Source organism: Phaethon lepturus, unplaced genomic scaffold (assembly GCF_000687285.1).
Source record: "Phaethon lepturus isolate BGI_N335 unplaced genomic scaffold, ASM68728v1 scaffold11685, whole genome shotgun sequence".
NCBI classification, from domain to species: domain Eukaryota; kingdom Metazoa; phylum Chordata; class Aves; order Phaethontiformes; family Phaethontidae; genus Phaethon; species Phaethon lepturus.
Genome location: NW_010542687.1, coordinates 30302 through 48098, shown reverse-complemented (window position 1 = coordinate 48098; position 17797 = coordinate 30302). Strand labels below are relative to the sequence as shown.

The 17797-nt window shown below is 38.0% G+C and overlaps 1 protein-coding gene across 1 annotated transcript in view; it reads left to right on the top strand.

Annotated features, from left to right (window-relative positions):
* Positions 1–17797, top strand: part of LOC104621589 (rab GTPase-activating protein 1-like) — a gene marked incomplete at its 3' end in the record, with an annotated part of 39754 nt that overhangs the window by 13944 nt on the left and 8013 nt on the right. The window contains 2 exon segments of the mRNA XM_010288112.1: positions 1520–1686; positions 6055–6199. Of these exon segments, the coding sequence (XP_010286414.1) occupies positions 1520–1686; positions 6055–6199 (312 nt within the window).

Below are 17797 nucleotides of genomic sequence, written 5' to 3'. Positions count from 1 at the left end.
AGTGCACATGTCTGACTACGTTTACCATTATCTTCCAAGAGTCCGTGGCTAGGAACTTTTCTGTATGAGCATATGCAACATAGAGATATGAATAATTGTTCCTAGAGCTGTGTGTTGCCAGCCAGTATGGTGGTGTTAAATTAGTATTTGGGGCTTATGTGCCTGTTCCCTGGTTATCAGGATTTTTTGGTTCTGTATGCAGAAGTTGTTTCCACTTTCTGTACTCGGCAAAGCGGTATGAATCATAGGCATTGCTATTCTCTTTCTCTTAGTTTTGAAGTGAGTTGATTACAAATAGCTTTACATCCCCTTCATCTTGGGGCAGCTGGAAGTGAAACACTGAAATGCTTGGTTATATAGCACAGTTTCTTATCGCTGGTATTCTCTGATGGGGTGTAAAAGGTTTGAATGCAAATCTGGAGTTCGTTCTCCTATCCCACATCAGTTCCTTAAAGGCATATCCAGGTATATGCAGCCAGTGTCATTGTTCTTGATGAAGGAGTTTTATCCCACATTATTTCTAGTAGCATATAGGCAAGACTTTTGCTGTGCAGCTTGACACAGTTTCTGTTTAGCGAGATGACTGTGTATGTGCAGTGTGGTTTGGTTTTGTGGGGTGTTTTTTTGTTTGTTTTTAAATGCCCACTTGCCTCTTTGGTCTGATGAGACACAGGAACCTAGGGTTCTGTAATGTCTGATTCTAAATGTTTATTTTAAAAAATCTCTGCTTCCTGCAAGGAGGATATCAGCTGTGATGCAAAAATGATGGGTACTACCTCTGTGATGAATGTTTGCAGAAGCAGCGAACCTTTTCTTGTACTGTAAACCTGCAGGATACACTTGGGCTATTTCAGTCTTATTCTCTGGTCAGTTGATCCTGCATTCTCCTCTGCTTGAAAAAGTTGGAGTTATGCTTCAGTATCAGGAAGATGGAGGTACTACAGGTTAAGATCGCTGATTCATGCTTAAAAATACGTTTTGCTGCTCTGAGGACTGTCTGACCCAGACAGTGGCACAGGAAGAGGTAAAATGTTTTGAGTCCTCTTAACTGACAAGAGTATGAGCACGGACATAAAAAATTATTTGGAGTGTTTCTTAGTGTTATGAGAGGATTTAGGACAGCCAATGCTGTAGAAGATCCTTGACGCTGATTTGCTATACAAGTATATCTTCCCTCAGCAGTAAATCTAAAATGTGACCTTATCATCTGCATGTTTCTTTTGTCTGATAGGGATCATGTATCTTAATGCTGTTTTCTTTATATGATGTCTTGCCCCTGTCTTTGTTTTTAAAAGTTAGCAGAGTTACTTGGGACACTGCTTAATGCATACTCTTATTCTGTGCAGCAGGTATGTAGGGTGTAGAACTCAGATAAATAAAATGGGTGCAATAGAATCAATAATTATATAGAAAGGGTTTTTGACTAGGCAGTTTACTTGTGTCATGTATTGTTTTGAGAAATTTGAACTTTTTTGGTTTTTGTACATTTTTCTGTACGTGACTTATTTTTGTGTTTTAGATAAGCGTGTATTCATGACGGTGGCAGTGGATATGGTGGTTACTGAAGTAGTAGAGCCAGTCCGGTTTTTGCTGGAGACTGTTGTGCGTGTGTATCCTGCCAACGAACGTTTCTGGTACTTCAGCAGAAAAACCTTCACAGAAACTTTTTATATGAAGCTAAAACAGGTATTGCATGTTTGTTTTTGAAAGAAAAGTTGGTGCTGGGAGCGTTTTTGTCTGTCTTAATTTGGCCTTTATAAAAGATAGCATGGCACCTGCACCTCAGTAGTTTGTTTCTTTTAACTATTTATTGCTGAGATGCTTAAATGCATAATGGCTAAGTAGCATATACAAATGTTCAGTCATAAGTCATTGGCTTTGTGGGCTTAAACAATTTGGAACCTACCCGTTGAATTCTCTATAATTTCATACAATTTGACCTTTGTGCAGACATCTAAAGCAAGTCCATTTGAATGGTAAAATTGGGAAATGACTCTTTAATTGCTCACTGTAAAATCAACTAATATGTAACAAAGGGAAATCCTGGCTGCTGTGTTTCAAAATGTGAAGGTAGGTGGCTGTAAGAATATAATCAATTAAAGGCAAAGGAACCTAGTGTAGAGGTTTAAATGAACTACATGCTTGTCCTTCACTGCCCCAGGGCTTTGTGAAATGTGAGACTAGGGCCATTATTGTTGCAATGATTTAATAAATTAACACTGTTTGTGTTTGAGTTGTCTTCCTGTGGGGCACAGTAATAGGTCTGAAGAAAACAACTATGTTGATATTGCATGGCAGAAGTGCAGCTGTGTTTAACACTTAGTACATAAATAAATCTAATGCAATGCTATTTCTATATTTCTTCTAGAGATTAGCATAGCAACTTAGAATTTAAGAAAATATGAGAAAACCAACTGTTATACGCAAATGTTGAGAATATCTACATTTCAAATTTGATGAAAATTCATTTGAAAACATTACATTCTCAGCTGTTTGATACTTATCTATAATCAGTTAAGCTTTCCTTTTAATTCACAACGGTACCATTTTTAATTGAGTAATACAGTTGCTTTCTTTTTTTCTATCTCACCCTTCATAATGTGACAACATACGTGTCTACCATTCCTTGAAGGAACACATTCCTTTCTTCCTGCTGTAATATTCTGAGGAGCTGTTCTGCAGACTTTTGGGAAAGGAACACTTTTAATCTTTGTCATCTTTCTACAAGATTAGGTCCTGGTTATGGATGACAGGATCGCCGGTTGACCTGTCACCAGGCTTTATTTAACTAGTTATTGGTTGGACAGTTTGTACTGCAGTAGCTGTTCCTGCATATACCTCTGGAAGATGCTGTACTTGACGGCACTCTTACTCCTTGGAAAATAACTTTGCAGATGGCATTGGGATCAGCTGTTTATGAACTTTGGGGGAAAGCAGTTGAGCTTAAGTAGGTTCTAGGGAATGTATTGGTGGTTTAATATCAAAAGCCTCAGCTCCAAAGATAGATGGCTGCTTTGTGCAGGACAAAGAATCCGGTGGTATAATTTCCCACTGATGTAAAACCATGACAATAATGCTGTCGGTCATTGTGCAAATGTAGTGTGTTTGGCTGTGGTGAGAAATTCATGCATGCACTCTGCCCAGTTCTAAGTTCTAGCATGCAGAGTCCTTGGCAGGAAACTTTAGGCTTGGGCTGCCTCAGCAAGGTGCCCATTTCAGTAAAGAAACATCCCTTATTGATGTTGTAAAAGGAAGCAAGCAATGAAGTGGCTTTTACTTGCAAGGGTAAGTGGGACCTGCCTGTGTTGGCAGAGGAAAATCAGAACTCTTCTGAGAAAGGATTTAGGTACATTTAATAGTGTGAAATATGTTCATTTGATTCGTGTGATGAAGTGTAATCTTCTGTACTTTTATGGATTTCTCCTGCACCATAAAAAGGGGCATTTTACAGGAGAAAGTTAAACTACTTTGCTGGTGTATCAGCTCAAACCAGTTTGACCACTGACCGCATAGTATTGTGTAAAGAAAGTGCATGCATAGGGTTTGGGGTCATCCTGGGGGCACGCCGAGGAAGATTCGAGAAGACTCTAGCAGGAGAAGAGGGCATGTGCTGAAGAAGACACGCCTGTTCATTAATATGTATTAGAAGACAACGCCTATTCATGAATATGTATTGGCAAACAGGATCACGCTGAGGAAGATTCGAGACGATTCTAGAAGGAGAAGAGGGCATGCGCGGAAGAAGACACGCCTGTTCATGAATATGTATTAACGGACAGGATATAAACCAGGAACAGGCACTATACCGCGTGCGTCTTGGTGGAGCAGAGACTCCCGGTGCATCCAGCGCTGTTTGCTTGCCTCTATTCGCTTAATAAATTGTAAATTTGAATTGGAATCCTGTTTGGGACTAAATCATTTATAACAATAGTCTGAACAGAGATAGGTGAGGTGCAGACAGATATGAGGAATGACATAAATGCAGGTTGCTGTGTGATACAAGATTGCGCTCGCTCTCTCTGTGTTACTCATCCACATTTTCATCGTTAGAACATGTTCCTTGTAAAGGTGGATTCCTGTAGATAGCAAATTCGTGCTTCATAAAAAACAAATAGCCAAATTATTTGCGTGTTATAGAGATGGGTCTTGCAATAAACCAGAACATGGGCAAGGAGCTGAAGACTTAATTCTTGTAACGTAGAACAAAATCTGTAGTACTTAATGCCTTACTCCCCCAAAAATAAAGACTAATAGGTAGTGATGGTTAACAATGTTAGTGGCATCAGTACTTGATTGATTTAACTAAGTAGTTTGTAATTACTTGATCATAGTGTTCTGTGAGCATGGTATGGGTATAATGGCTCTGATATCATCCTGCTACATGTGGCAAAATGCAGGGTACTTAGGCCTAACCCCCACAGTTCATTAAGCTTACTTCATGAGAAGTTCAGTCAGCAAAACTGGCTGATAATTGGAGCCCCTGCTTCCAGGGAGTATCAGCTTTAAAGGATGCAGATATGAGTGATTAAAACAAAATAGAGTAGGAAAGCTTTCTCAGTATAAAATTATTTATATTGTGTCAGTCCAGGCAGTCCCTATTTAAGCTGGCCGTCTGCATAATTTCACTAGCTTGTTGAAATTGCAAGTGCTGGTCAGCAGTTCATGTGCATCTCTAGTGAAGATGTTGCAGAGTCTTCCCAACTTTACCATAATTTTGATTTTGAAACAAATTGTATATTCTCTAACTGAAATTATGTTCTTTTTCATGGTTAATTTGATGTTTTTAATATGTTCAAAAAATGTTATTTTAACTGATTAAAGCAAGATGCACAAAGGACAAAATAGCACAAAATTTTGGACTGGTTCATTTAATACAATCATTAGTTTGCAATTTTATACAATTGTCTACAAATACATTAATCACTGCATGTCACTGCATAATAATTGTGTTCAGAACTGTAACTCGGAGAAGAAACTAATACTCCTTTTATTTTTAAAATTGCATCCTTGTATCCAGTGCTTAACGTATGGGTAACTAACTTCTTTTTTGTATAAAAGTCCATTGAGCATGAAAGACTTAGAATAAACTCTGAACTTTTATGGCTTAAGGTGAAAAGAAGACAACCAATTTCCCCCTGCCCCCCAACTTTTGAGGTAGTTTGCCTTGAAAGCTACCAAATTCCTGAAGAGACAGATTTGGGAGAAAAACTGCTTTTCCAGAATAAAATGCTTTACAGTGAAAATACTCTGACTTCAAATACATATTGTTACATGTACCACACTCAAATTTCCAAGCTAATTTAACTGTTAGCTTGACAGAAAGACATGATTTGTACATGTGCGCACACACAGAGGCAGAGGCGCATACATACACCTATATTAAAAGTAAGAAAAATCTTAGGCTACGATCACAAATTTTATAGCTAGGAACAGCCAATATGTTCCCACGGAGAAGGATATATTGCAAGTTATAAACCTGGAAGAAAGATGAATTTTTCTGTTTTTTTTTTTAATGAGTAAAACACTACAAGGAGCTTTTCACAATTTATGGCGTTCAAAAAGCATGAGGTTTTGTTCCTTCTTTAGTCTTGCCTTTACCTACTAAAACCTCTTACCATTAAGTTCTGGCCCCCCACCCCCACCTTCTGATGATTCCCATTTCTGTGATGTCAGTTACTCCAATATTTTCCCTGTTTGTTCTCTCCTCTTTTCTTTTGCTGCAGTTTCTTGCTGACCTGACCTTGTTATAACTATTTAAATTGGAAAGCTTTTTTTATCATTGTTTTGAACAATACTTAAAATGGTTATTAAGAGACAGCTTTGGAAATAATGCAGTTTTATTTATCTTTTCTACCAATAAAACATGAAGAGAAACACTACTGTCAATTACTGCCAGTTTATGAATGCCACTGCAAAGTCTGAGGGAGTCTTGCCCAAACGCTTGTTTAGTCTTGATAGGAGATTTGTTTATGTGTGTTTGGTTTTGGTTTTGGCTTACTATTAGAACTGCATTTATTAATAGCGCGGACCTAATTCACACATATTTTGTTTTAGTCTGAAGGAAAAAGCCACACAAGTGCTGGGGACGCAATTTATGAAGTTGTCAGTCTACAAAGAGAATCTGCAAGAGAGGAAGAATTGGTCAGCCCAATAAGTGGAGGAGGGCCTATGTCATCGCAGGAGGATGAGGCAGAAGAAGGTAAGACTAAATGAGCACTTAGAGTTCCCATAGATTGTACTATTATATTTCTGCTGTTAATTTACATTTAATTCTTCCTATTTGTGTCTATTAGAAATACAACTGTTTTGGACAAAAAGATCACACATAATTTTCTATTAGCAGCAGTTCTTTAGTAATGGCATTTTTACCAGCCCATTATTTGGAGTTCTCCCAGTAGCCTCAGCAGACAACACGTGTCTTTTTTTTTTCCTGTGTGCTTCAAAAATGTGTTACTGCTGCACTTGTGTTCTCCTGACAGCATAGAAAACCTTTTCTAGAGGGATTTTCTTCTGACAAGAAGCCATTTGCCTTGAATGTGCTGCTGAAGGACAGCATTGGAGTGAACTTTGAAATGGTGGACTTTAAATGCCTGTTTGTAAAGAAAACAAAACAAAAATCCCAGACAGACTCATAAGGGGAGTTCCCCCACCCCCCAAACTGTCTGCTTAGTTTGGGATTAGTTTTCCCTCATTTATCAAAGTACCTCCTGGATCATGTTGGGGATTGCCGCTCTTCATGGACCTAGCGTATTTGCCGGTCCCTTCCAAAGCTAACAGTACCTCAATGTCTTCTCCACCGGTGGTTTTTTGTTTGTTTTTTGTTTTTTGAAGGCCATTTGCCTGCTATCATCTCTTGGTACTCTGAGAGTTAGCCCATAGACTTCAGAATAGGCTTTCTACGTGCCATTTTTGATCTGGATATCTGACCTACCAGAAATCATGATAGTTTTACAACAGATTTATGGCACTGTCCTGTCAGTACAGGACAGTAAGTCTCATTACAGGGGAAAAACTCCTTCTTGATTCTTACTGATAGGTAAGTAGCTGGATATTAGTTCATGCAATAAGGGTCAGATCCCTGTGATTAACACTGCCAGGAGCAGACACGTATCGTTACGTGGCTACTCTCTTCCCATTACAAACAAAAACCCCCATGTGTCCCAGGTGACATCAGGCTTACAAAACCCACAGCCAAGTGCTCTTTAGTGACTGGAAAACCTTCTACTGATTTCTTGGAGGGAGAGGCATGGGCATTGACTGTCACGGTTATTCACTCCTTTGTATCAAGTACCACTTCTGAATAGTGAAAATACTATTTTTGCTAAAGGAGGTTTTATATTTAATTGGTATTTGGGATTGCTTTACTGTTCATAGCAAGAATTATTTCAGATTTGACTTTTGGGTCTTGTGGTTCAGCGTAGCGTAGCTCAACATCTGTGGGTGTTCTTTTCCTTGCTGGATGTTTGAGTTGTATAGCCAGAATGTTTTCTGGAGCTTGTTTGACAGGATGGGGTTTAAGTAATTACTTGAACACTTTTTTTTTTTTAGTATTGCTTCTTACTGAGAAGGGTAAAGCACTGTTCCAGAACTTGATGAATGTAGCACAGTTAGTAATAATGTGGATATTGTCCTCTTGGTACTATTATAAAATGGTTTTATTTTATTATAGAGTAAAAGTATTCCACTGGGGTATGAACCTAAGTTTAACTTTGGTTTAGTTTCTTAATGCTAGTTTCCATATTTTAAATGTAGATGACTTCCTAAGAGAAGACATTAAAAATATCATGATGTGACTCTGTTCTCATGGAAACTGCATTTAGAGTTATCTGCCTAGAAGTTATCTATCCTAGTGGATATGCAAGTTGAGTCATTTGCAGTTGTTCTAAATAAATCTCTTCATTCTTTTTCTTTCTTTTTCTTTTCAGGGTACTAATTATGATGATGGGAAAAAAAACCCCAAAACCTTGAGTTTACAATGTCTTGTCTTAGCCTTGGAAGAAGGCTTTTTCTTTTCTTTAATGTTAAGGATGGTAGCTGCATGGCCATATAGTTGAGGTTTTTTTTTTTGCTTGCAACCTGACTAGGGCAGGTGTGCATTTTAAGGACTTCACTATTTCATAGGCCAGAGGCTGGGTGTTCCCATTACAGATATTGAGGATTATTATCTGTTCTCTTTTGTGGTTTTTTTTGCTATATCTTCATATATATCCTACATGCCCACCAAATATTACTTAATTTACTTCAGAAGCACTATACATTGCAGTTTCATTTGTATAATGCTGTAAGAATGCATGCTTCATTTGCACCTTACCCGATTTCTGTGTACAACTTGATGTGTGTGCGCGGTGCATACATACAGCTCAATGGGATGTCTTATGTCATGAGTATATGAATAAAGATGTTCATAAGAAAGAAGGCATTTCTTTCAGTATTTTTGTTCTTTTTGTTTTAGTGAAAAGACAAACATGATTCCTCCATCCCCCCTGCCCCCCTAATGATTTTAAATAATTACAATACTAGCATTAGGCGTAGTCCCTTTAAAATATGCAGAAACTGCATATAGAAATTGAGTTCACATATTCCCTAAATAACATTCTTAGCTTTTAATATTCTTTTCTCATTTTAGCTTTATTTTTCATCTGAACAGCTATATAAAAAGGTTCTGCAATAGCTACTTAGAGATCTTTCAGATCAATCTCACTTATTAAAAAATATTAATATTATAATAGATATTTCTGGCAAGCCAGTCATCTAAGGTCCTTGCTTTGGAGATAATTTTAAAAATATAATTAATATTGATGATTTCTTGTCAAAACCTAGAATGTAAAGTACTCTCCTTGATAAGGAGTTTTCTATTAATTTCAGAATATAATTTTAAAAGATTCACATATATAATGAGGAGATTCTTACATATTCTGGAAAGGTTTCAAATAAAAGGGATTGAAATACCGATTTTTATCAATAAGCAGAAAAGTACACTGTTAATATTTAATTTTGAGTAGAACGTTGTAGCAAGGTGCAGAGCACAGTTGGTTGAACTAATCTCCTTTTTGGTGCATGAAGAATAAGTGAGAACATGTACAGAAGTGATGGTTTGTGTATTGCATTATTCAAAAAAGAAAAAGCTGCACAAAGCATTTTTATTGTACTGTCATTTTATGGCAGGATGAAGTGGCTGGCTGCATGTGTGAGCCTCAGGATTGGAGAAAATTACTTCCAGCAGAAGTATTTGCAAGGAGAATGTAGTGCTAGAGACCAGTAATAAGAGAGAAGGGGAAGAATAGTTTGGCTTCTTTTAGCTGCAGTGCTTCCGTAGATCATACCTGAAATTATGACCTTCATCTGGCTATGATATTTTTAATTTTTTTAAACTGTAATACATTTCAGGAGAATAGTATATAACTCTGTTTGAGTTTCTTCTTGAATCAGAATAATGTTAGAAGGTTAAGGATCACTTAAGTGGGAAGAATTCTGTTTTAAAAGATAAAATAGTCTTTAAACTGATTGTAACTGAGTTGAAGGTTTTTCTGCTGAAGTTTTATGTGGTCCCGAGTGTCTAGTTCCAATCCTTAAATTGCCTGCAGTGTAACCCCAGGGTGTTTAGCAGACATCCTGAAACAGGTAATTCATGATAGGTGAAAGACAGCATGCCTACCCAGTCTCCAAAAAGAAGTTTCTGAGCATAAGTTGTAGATTGCCTCTAGAACGCTCTCAAATGACTTCTGGGAATGCAGTACTGTTTGGATTTGTGTTTTCACTTACACAGCAATAGATTTCTTGATGGTTTAGATACTACTTTTCTGACAGCTGAGAATTGAGCAGGGATGCAGTTGACAGTATAGTGGATACTGATCCGTAAAGGGTGGACTTAAACCAAAAAGAATCCTATTGAAATGTGTTTTGGTGTTAAGTTACTGGTCTTCATATATAGTTTCTTATAGAAATAATTAATATGAAGCTGTAGAAGTAAGAAAGGGCAGCAAAAGAGAAGAAATAACAAACTTAAGAGGGTAAAGCTTTGTCTCTCTGTTATCCCTGTCTTAACTCTAGAACAAAAAGAGATATTATGCAATAAAGAAATTAATGTAAGAGCTATGGAAATAGCTCTGTAAGAGCTCTGTAAATGAAATTCAGTGTGGAGATGGTGAAATTTGACAATGAAAATAAAAATGAAATGATAGAGGACCATGAAAGCTTCAAAGAAATCTAAGTATGATGTATTGGACAGTACAGAAAGATAGTGTGTACAGTAGATAAGGAGTGGGCAACACTAAAATGATCGGAGGTGATCAGCCAAACTAAATTAAGATACAGTGTCAAATGTTGCGAGTGGGTAGAGGCTGTTTTCAGGATTCAAAGAACTAAAGGAGTAGAGGAGGTGGTGTTCTAGGAGTCAGTAGAGCTATTGAGAGTATTTTGTGATAAAACAGGGGTTTATGATGAGGGATAGTGTGAACAAATGAGGATGACTGAGTGAGAAGAATGCCATTACACAGGGTGGAAATAGTCAACTCTGCATTTTTATCCAAATGAAAAATAGCTTGATGTCATTCATAGGAACTGTTTGTTACATTATCGAATACAGAGTAATGTTGGTGGGTCCTAAACCAGATCAATTAAATCCATGTTGGAGTGTCTGCTATGTTCATAAAAATGATCTAAAACTTTATAAATCCTAAATTCATGAGGTCATTTGGCTAGTGACTGTCTTCAGACAAGAACCCTTTGCCGCAGTTCCATAAGAGGCGAGTTCTAAAATACAAGTACTTCTGAAGAATGCAGATCTATAGCTTCTGAATGAAAATATCCCTGATGAGCCTGATGTCATTTTATGGACTCTTCTATCCATTCTCTTGCATTGGATTCTTTTCATGCCTTGCAAGTTAACTTTCATTATTAAAAATGCACTCAATTGACTTCTGCAGCTATTATTGTGCTGCTGGAAAGAATACGATCCCTTCCTCAGTACACAGAGAAAAAATACTGAGTGCAGAAGACTAGATATTTAAAATATGCTCTGAATCGTGGCAGTTCTTACTGATAATTACAGTTGTATTTAAATTTGTTCATGCAAGTATGGCCTTTCTGTTAAAAGGCAAGTATTTGAAATGTTTTCAATTTGAAGCACTTCCGTGGGTTAAAGAAGTATTTAATGGAATTGTAGGGTTGTAAATGAAATGGAAAATTGGGGAATTTTAAGGTTGTTTCTATTCCAGGTTTATAGGGAGATGGAAGTACAGGGAAGGTCACCTGGCTGGGGCTCTGGTTCTTTTCCTATTCTGTAACCCAGACTGCTGTTGGAGTTCACTGGTAAGCTAGGTTTACAGGCCAGGCCCTCAAGGAATGAGTCTGACTTACTCTGAGCTATTATATTCCCCTCTTCCGCTCCAGTGTCTACAAGACACTCCTGCAAGGTGTGTCTGGGAACACACTGTAGGTAGGGATTCTTTCTTTGATAAATTCTGTTGCTCACGCCGACTTAGGAAGTTCAAGGTAGAAATACAATTTCATATTTCTGGTCTGTGGTTCATGAATACTCCAGGGAAATTTGTCGATGACTTTGGTATATTCTTGTAGAATGATGGGGAAAATTACTTTCAAATTAAGGAGTTTTCAGTTCCTTGGGCACATAGGTGAAATCTGTTCTTGAATTTCAATCCTTTTTTTTATCGATTACATAAAATCACTTCAGACTGTGGTACAAAATAGACATTTTCAGTAACAAATGAGCCTAAATTGGTGTTTGCATCTTGTCTGGAAGCAGTTGTAGATTATTTTGAATGTTTTGGATGCTTTATTTTGGTAGCGCTTGTCTTTTCCTTGTCTGCCTATAAACAGTATTGAAAGTAATTTGAAAAAGGAATTTCAAGGCTGTTGGCTTATTAGGAATTAGAGCTTTCTATTGCTAGAGGATCTTATCCAGTTTCAGTCGTGAATGCCATGGTTCTGTGTGGCCTCAAGCTGCCACTGCTATACTCATGTAATTTCACATTTCATATCATTCAAAAACTGACCTTATTTAACCACTTTGTTAAAAAGACTTTTCTCAACAAACAGTTCCCCTTGAGTTTTTACAAATAATTACTAACCTCAAGGTGAGAGTCCTATCTTCTTAGTGTTGGTCATTAGCTTTCTAGTATTTCGTTAAGTCTAAGTATTTTATAACCGAAGTGCCTTGAATACTGCTTTGGCATGTTAGATAAATGCCAGACAATATATAATTTTAATGTGTTTACAATGTTGAGGTTGTTGGGGTTTTGTCCATCTGATTATATCAAATATGGCAGTAGATATTAATCTACACATTTGTAAACTACTAATACGGAGTAGAGAATGGCATTGACTTAGAATTTTGACAGCATCTCAAATTTGAGTTTCTTGTGTGTTCTCGAATATGTCAGTTTTCAGACAGCATAGTACATGTGGAAGATATTTATATTTACAAGAATACCTCCACTGTGCAGCATTTAGTTTGCTTTGTCATCTGTGTGGGAGCAAAACTACTGAACTGAAGTGATAATTTTTCTCCATCTTTTATTCAACTTCAAGCATTTGTACATCAAATTTAGATACAGTATGGTGGCCCATTTGTGCGTTCGCTACACGAGGGTAGAATCATCCCTCTCTGCATGTTTCTACGCTCAGATCTGGATGCACAGTTAAGTTTATTTTTGTGATCTTTTTTCAACTATTCTTGTTTAATATGACAGTAATGCAGGGACTGTGTAGAAACTGTATGACATAGAAATAAGATATGTTTTTAAATGCAGAAATTTTTGTTGTATTAAAAAGAAGTCAGTTTGGCTTCTTCACACAACCAACAGAATTATTTTGAAGTGGATGTGTGGGTCCTTTGAGACATTTTGCACAGACTTTTTTATAACGTGTGAAAGCCATTATCCTATGCAGTGAGTGAAAGACAGACATTATCTAATCCCATGCTGTTCCACCCTCTTTCAGTGTTCAACAAATGTGGGGTTTTTCTGGATCCAGATTTTGGGTTACATAGAGAAGCAATTATATTTGCAAACTGTTTGCAAGGTAATCAATATTTTAAGATTTGTCAGCATTAGATTTTGCTTGAATGATTCTAATTGAAAAATGTGTATCTTATAATCCATTAAAAGGAATGAGAATAAAAATACTACTTTTTCCTATTACTGGTTTGCTTTTAGTGAAGAATTCAGATATCTTTCTTTTTTTGTTTTTACTGTCTTTATGTGCGGTTCAGTAGCTCCCACATTAATTTTTCTTCAAGTTAATTACGTAACTTAAGTATAAACAGAAGGTTCTTGTGAGCAGAATTCACTGCAAGTGTTTTTTGTTTGTATTCATAAACCCCTATTTTTCTGTTCCTCTTTTATTGCTCTGCCCTCCAAATTAGAAAATATAACGAGGATTATAATTTAGTAAATACATCGTATAGAAGGCATTTTGAATCTTTTTGTATTCATCAAAATAATTTGTAATGGACTGAAAAGTTGGACTCATCTGAAAATCTACCTTACTTAATACTAGAATCAATTTCCTGACTTAAACTTTGTTTCACTCTTGTCATGCTCTGTAATTTCCTGTTACCTTATAAATGGAAACTTGGCAGGGGGGGTGGGTTGTGGCCTTTTTCTCACGATCCTCTTTTACCTAGTATGTATGGAATGATGTCAGTAATGTCTATATCTTGTTGGCCTGATAATATGCTGCCAACTTCAGCTCCCCCTTCATTTTTGTTCCTTTCCTACGTAAAAATCAAACTTCTCATTTTTGAAATACTCCAATTCTATTCCCACCTATCTTCATGACCTAATTTCCTTCTCTTTCAGGCTGTTCCAACTATATTATTTTTCAGTTCCACCTACTCTTTATTTCGCTTGTAACAGCTTCTCAATTAAAACTCATTAAAAATCCTTTTTATTTTCTTCTTCACATCAGTGCTCAAATCCCACCTGTTCATTTTTTTCTCCTATCCTCATGCATTTCTAAATTCGTTTTAGGATGTACTTCACTTATTTACTTTTATGCTTGAACTCTCTGAACCAACCATATAGTCTTCTGCCTTATTTACCTTTTTTGTTAACTTGACTTTTAAGGTATTGTCATATTTCAGGTGATGTGGTAGATTTCTTTAAGGAGAACTGAATTTATTGGAAAAGTAGCTCTGTGACTCTATAATTGGTATTAAATGTGGATGAGGGGAGTATTGTTGAAAGGAAAATTTTTACAGAAAAATGCAAAAAAAGCCTGTTCAAAACAACTCCACCCCAAAACAAAACAAACCTCTTTCACTGCAAAAACAAGATTAAAAACATTCAAGCGTATTTAATAACTCAGTTTTTGTTGACATGAGTCAGAGTTCTTAAGCGGACTCTGTTTCCTCAAGCCAAAAATGGAAAAATACCAGTAAATGTAGTTGATTATTTTTGTTTGAAAGAGGCTGTTAATTACCTGATCAGAGAGAGGAACAACTGTGCTATCTGACGTTTTTTCTGAGTTGGTTTATTACAGGATTTTTTTTTTCCCCCAGTCTTTTCACAACTTGTCAGTGCTGCTCTGAATACTAGAGTTATCCTCTAAGGGTGCCCCATGTTCTGTGTTTGTGGGCTCAAAAGCCTTTTGCTATCAAAATAAATGAGGGGGAAGAAGAGGCCAAGATTTTGCATCTGTGTATGTATGTTTTTTTTCTGTGGGGCTTTGCTTATAATAAAGAGTTACTGTGTGCGTAATTCTTCTGTTTTGAACACTTGATGCCTCAGTATTTTGTTTGAACACCACTCATGAAGAAAAAATATAGACCAGCTGGAGGAAAAAAGGCAGAAATGAGTGGAGAATGTGTCCTTTGAGGAAGGAAACAGAGGTTTTTAGAGGAGAAAGAATAAAGACCAAGTTTTATTTGGAACTGAGATGTGCTAAAATTGTTTTCCATGTTGACTCTGTTTAGGAGACAAAAAGTAATTGGCATTAATTGCAGGTCAAAAGAATTAGGTTCAAACTGAGAGATACAGTCCAAGAGTAAGAGTAATGGAAGTCCTTGGAATGAACTGCTTAGGGAGGTAACTGGACTTTTGTAGGTTTCAGTTAGACAAGTATCTGCAGGGGAGTACATGATCAAGATCTATGTTCTCTTTAGTCAAGTTCAGAAAGTAAGAACTTGGATAATCTAGTGGAGCTGTCTCTTAAGGCTCATCTTAACTCTGTTGCTATCTTGGGAGATAGTTGAAGCCTCTCGTGGTTTTACAGTGCTCCAAACATGCACAGCCGTTCTGCTGCACTGGGTGGTCTTCTGTGGCACTTCATCAGTAACAGATACTTTACTATAAAAAACAAACAAAAAACCCAAACATGTGCACCTCCAACCTAAAATAACCTTACTGCCTTCTTCACACCAATTCTGAAAGCTTTATTTGTTTTCTGCTAAAAACAGCCTTTCAGGCTATTCTTCATCAGACTAAATCCAAAGAGGTGCCTCTGCTATGTGGCAGGTAGGCCACTTCGGGAAGCATTTTCCAAATTACTGGTTACCAAGAATAATGAGCCATAGTTTATGTTGCTAAAGATGCTGCTAAAGCGCTAAAAGGTCTTTCATACCAACAGTAATTGTTCTGCAAGTTGGAGTCTGTTTTTTAGGGGGGGGGGGGGGGGGAGTTACAATTGAGCCTAGTCAATAGAGTATTGTTACATAGTAAATGCTAGTGCTGGGCCACTTAAAATACAACTCTTTGTGCCCTATTCTGAATAGTCTGCTCACATAATGAATAATTTATGTAATGAATGTTTCTGGGTGGAGTAGGCACAAAATTATATATATCCAATAGGCTGCCAATTTTCAATTAGATTAATTCTTTTTTAGTTTGTTCTTGAATGTCCCTACAGATTTTTGGGAGAGACTACTTTTTACACGTTTATGTTTGTCTGTGGGTATACCAGCACAACACACTATACGCAAAATCTGTCATCCCGAGCTTGTCCCCTGACCTAAGTGAGATCTGTACAGGCTTCTGTATTTATCTCACGCATATGGCAAATGTCCAAAAGAAGAAAAGCGAATGTCCCTGGACCAGAAGGAAGCTACAGGTCAGTCTAACCTCAGTCCATGTTGACTGGTTATGCAGCAAATACTCCTGCACAGAGTACATAGAGTACTCCTGCATGGACAAGGTCACCAGTGCTGTGGACAGGGGACAGGTGGTGGATGCTGTATACCTTGATTTTAGCAGGAACTCAAACACTGTGTCCCATAGTGTCCTAATCGTTAAATCAATGAGATAGGGACTGGATAAGTGAAAAATCATGTGGTTGGAAGGTTGGCTGGACTACTGGGATGAAAGAATTAATCAATGGTGTAAAGTCCTGCTGGCAGCCAGCAAGTAGTGGTATCTTTCAGGGATCAGTACTGGGGTCAGTGCTGTTAAATACCTTTATTAATCACATGCGTGATGGGACTCGGTGCACCCTCAGCAGGTTTGTGGACAACAGCAAATTGTGGGAAGCGGTCGATAATGCTGGAGGGCAGGGCTCCTACTCGGAGAGACCTTGACAGGCCGGAGAAATGCACTGGCAGGAACCTCACTGAAGTTGAAGTATCCATGATAGAATAACCGTGTGTGACAGACAGGCTGGACACTAAGCAGATAGAAAGTCACTTTGCAGAGAAGTACCTGGAGGTCCCAGCAGGCAGAAAGTTGAACAAGTCGGCAGTGTACAGTCACAGCGAAGGCGGCCAAGCACACTCTGGGCTGTATTAGCAGGAGGCTGGCCAGCAGGTTCAGGGAAGTGACCTATCCCCTCTATTCAGCACCGGTGAGACAGCGTTTGGAGTCCTGGGTTCAGATTTGGGCTCCCTCGTACAAGACAGACACTGACACACCGGAGCAAGTCCAGTGGAGGCCACCAAGCTGGTCAGATGGCAGGAGCACATGATGTACAATGAGTGGTTAAGGGAACTACGTTTGGTTCAGGCTGGAGAAGAAAATGCGTAGAAGAGAATCTTATGGCTGCCTACAGCTGTCATGAGATGACTCAAGAAGATGGAGCCACACTCTTCTCAGAGGTGCACACTAAAAGGCTGAGAGGCAACAGACATGGGACAGAAGTTGAGACCTGGAAAATCCTGGCTAGATAAAAGGACATTTGTGGTGGGTGGGTTGGTTGGTTTTTAAACCATAAGCATGGTCAAATAGTGGAACAGGTTGTCCAGAGAGATTTTACAATCTCCTTTCTTGAAGGCGTTCAAGACTGCCCTCCTGTTCAGGTCCCGGAGTGACCTGATCTAACTAGAGATGCCCGGAGTGGGAGGTGGGACTAGATTTCCAGAGGTCTCTTGCAGCCCTAAATGTTCTGTGCTGATGCCATGCAGAGCAATGCTTGCTGTGGGAGTGCAATCCTTCAGGCTTGCTTTAAAGAGAGACTCTGGATTTAGGGAATTGGTTCATAAGGCATCCCCAAAGTGATTTTTTTTTTAGGGAATTTTGTGACTTGTGTTGCAATTCAAAACAAGCAAATAAAAAAACCCTGAGGCTTACTGTTATCTGTAAGTATTTTTAAAGGCTGTTTGTGTGTACACATATTTACAGCCCAGCCCCTCGGCTTTGCTCCCTTGAGATGTCTCCCATACTCCTCTCATTCTGGTGAGGCACAAATTTTATTGTCTGGTTGATGGGCCGTGAGAGGTCAGGGCAAATAAAGGAGGAAGGGAGCAGTACACAGTACATTTAAAGGAAGGGATCTGTGGCATTCCCAGCAGAATAAGAGTGGATGAAATCATGCTTTGGCTAACGCTGTGCTGGCTTTTAGATGCTATAGA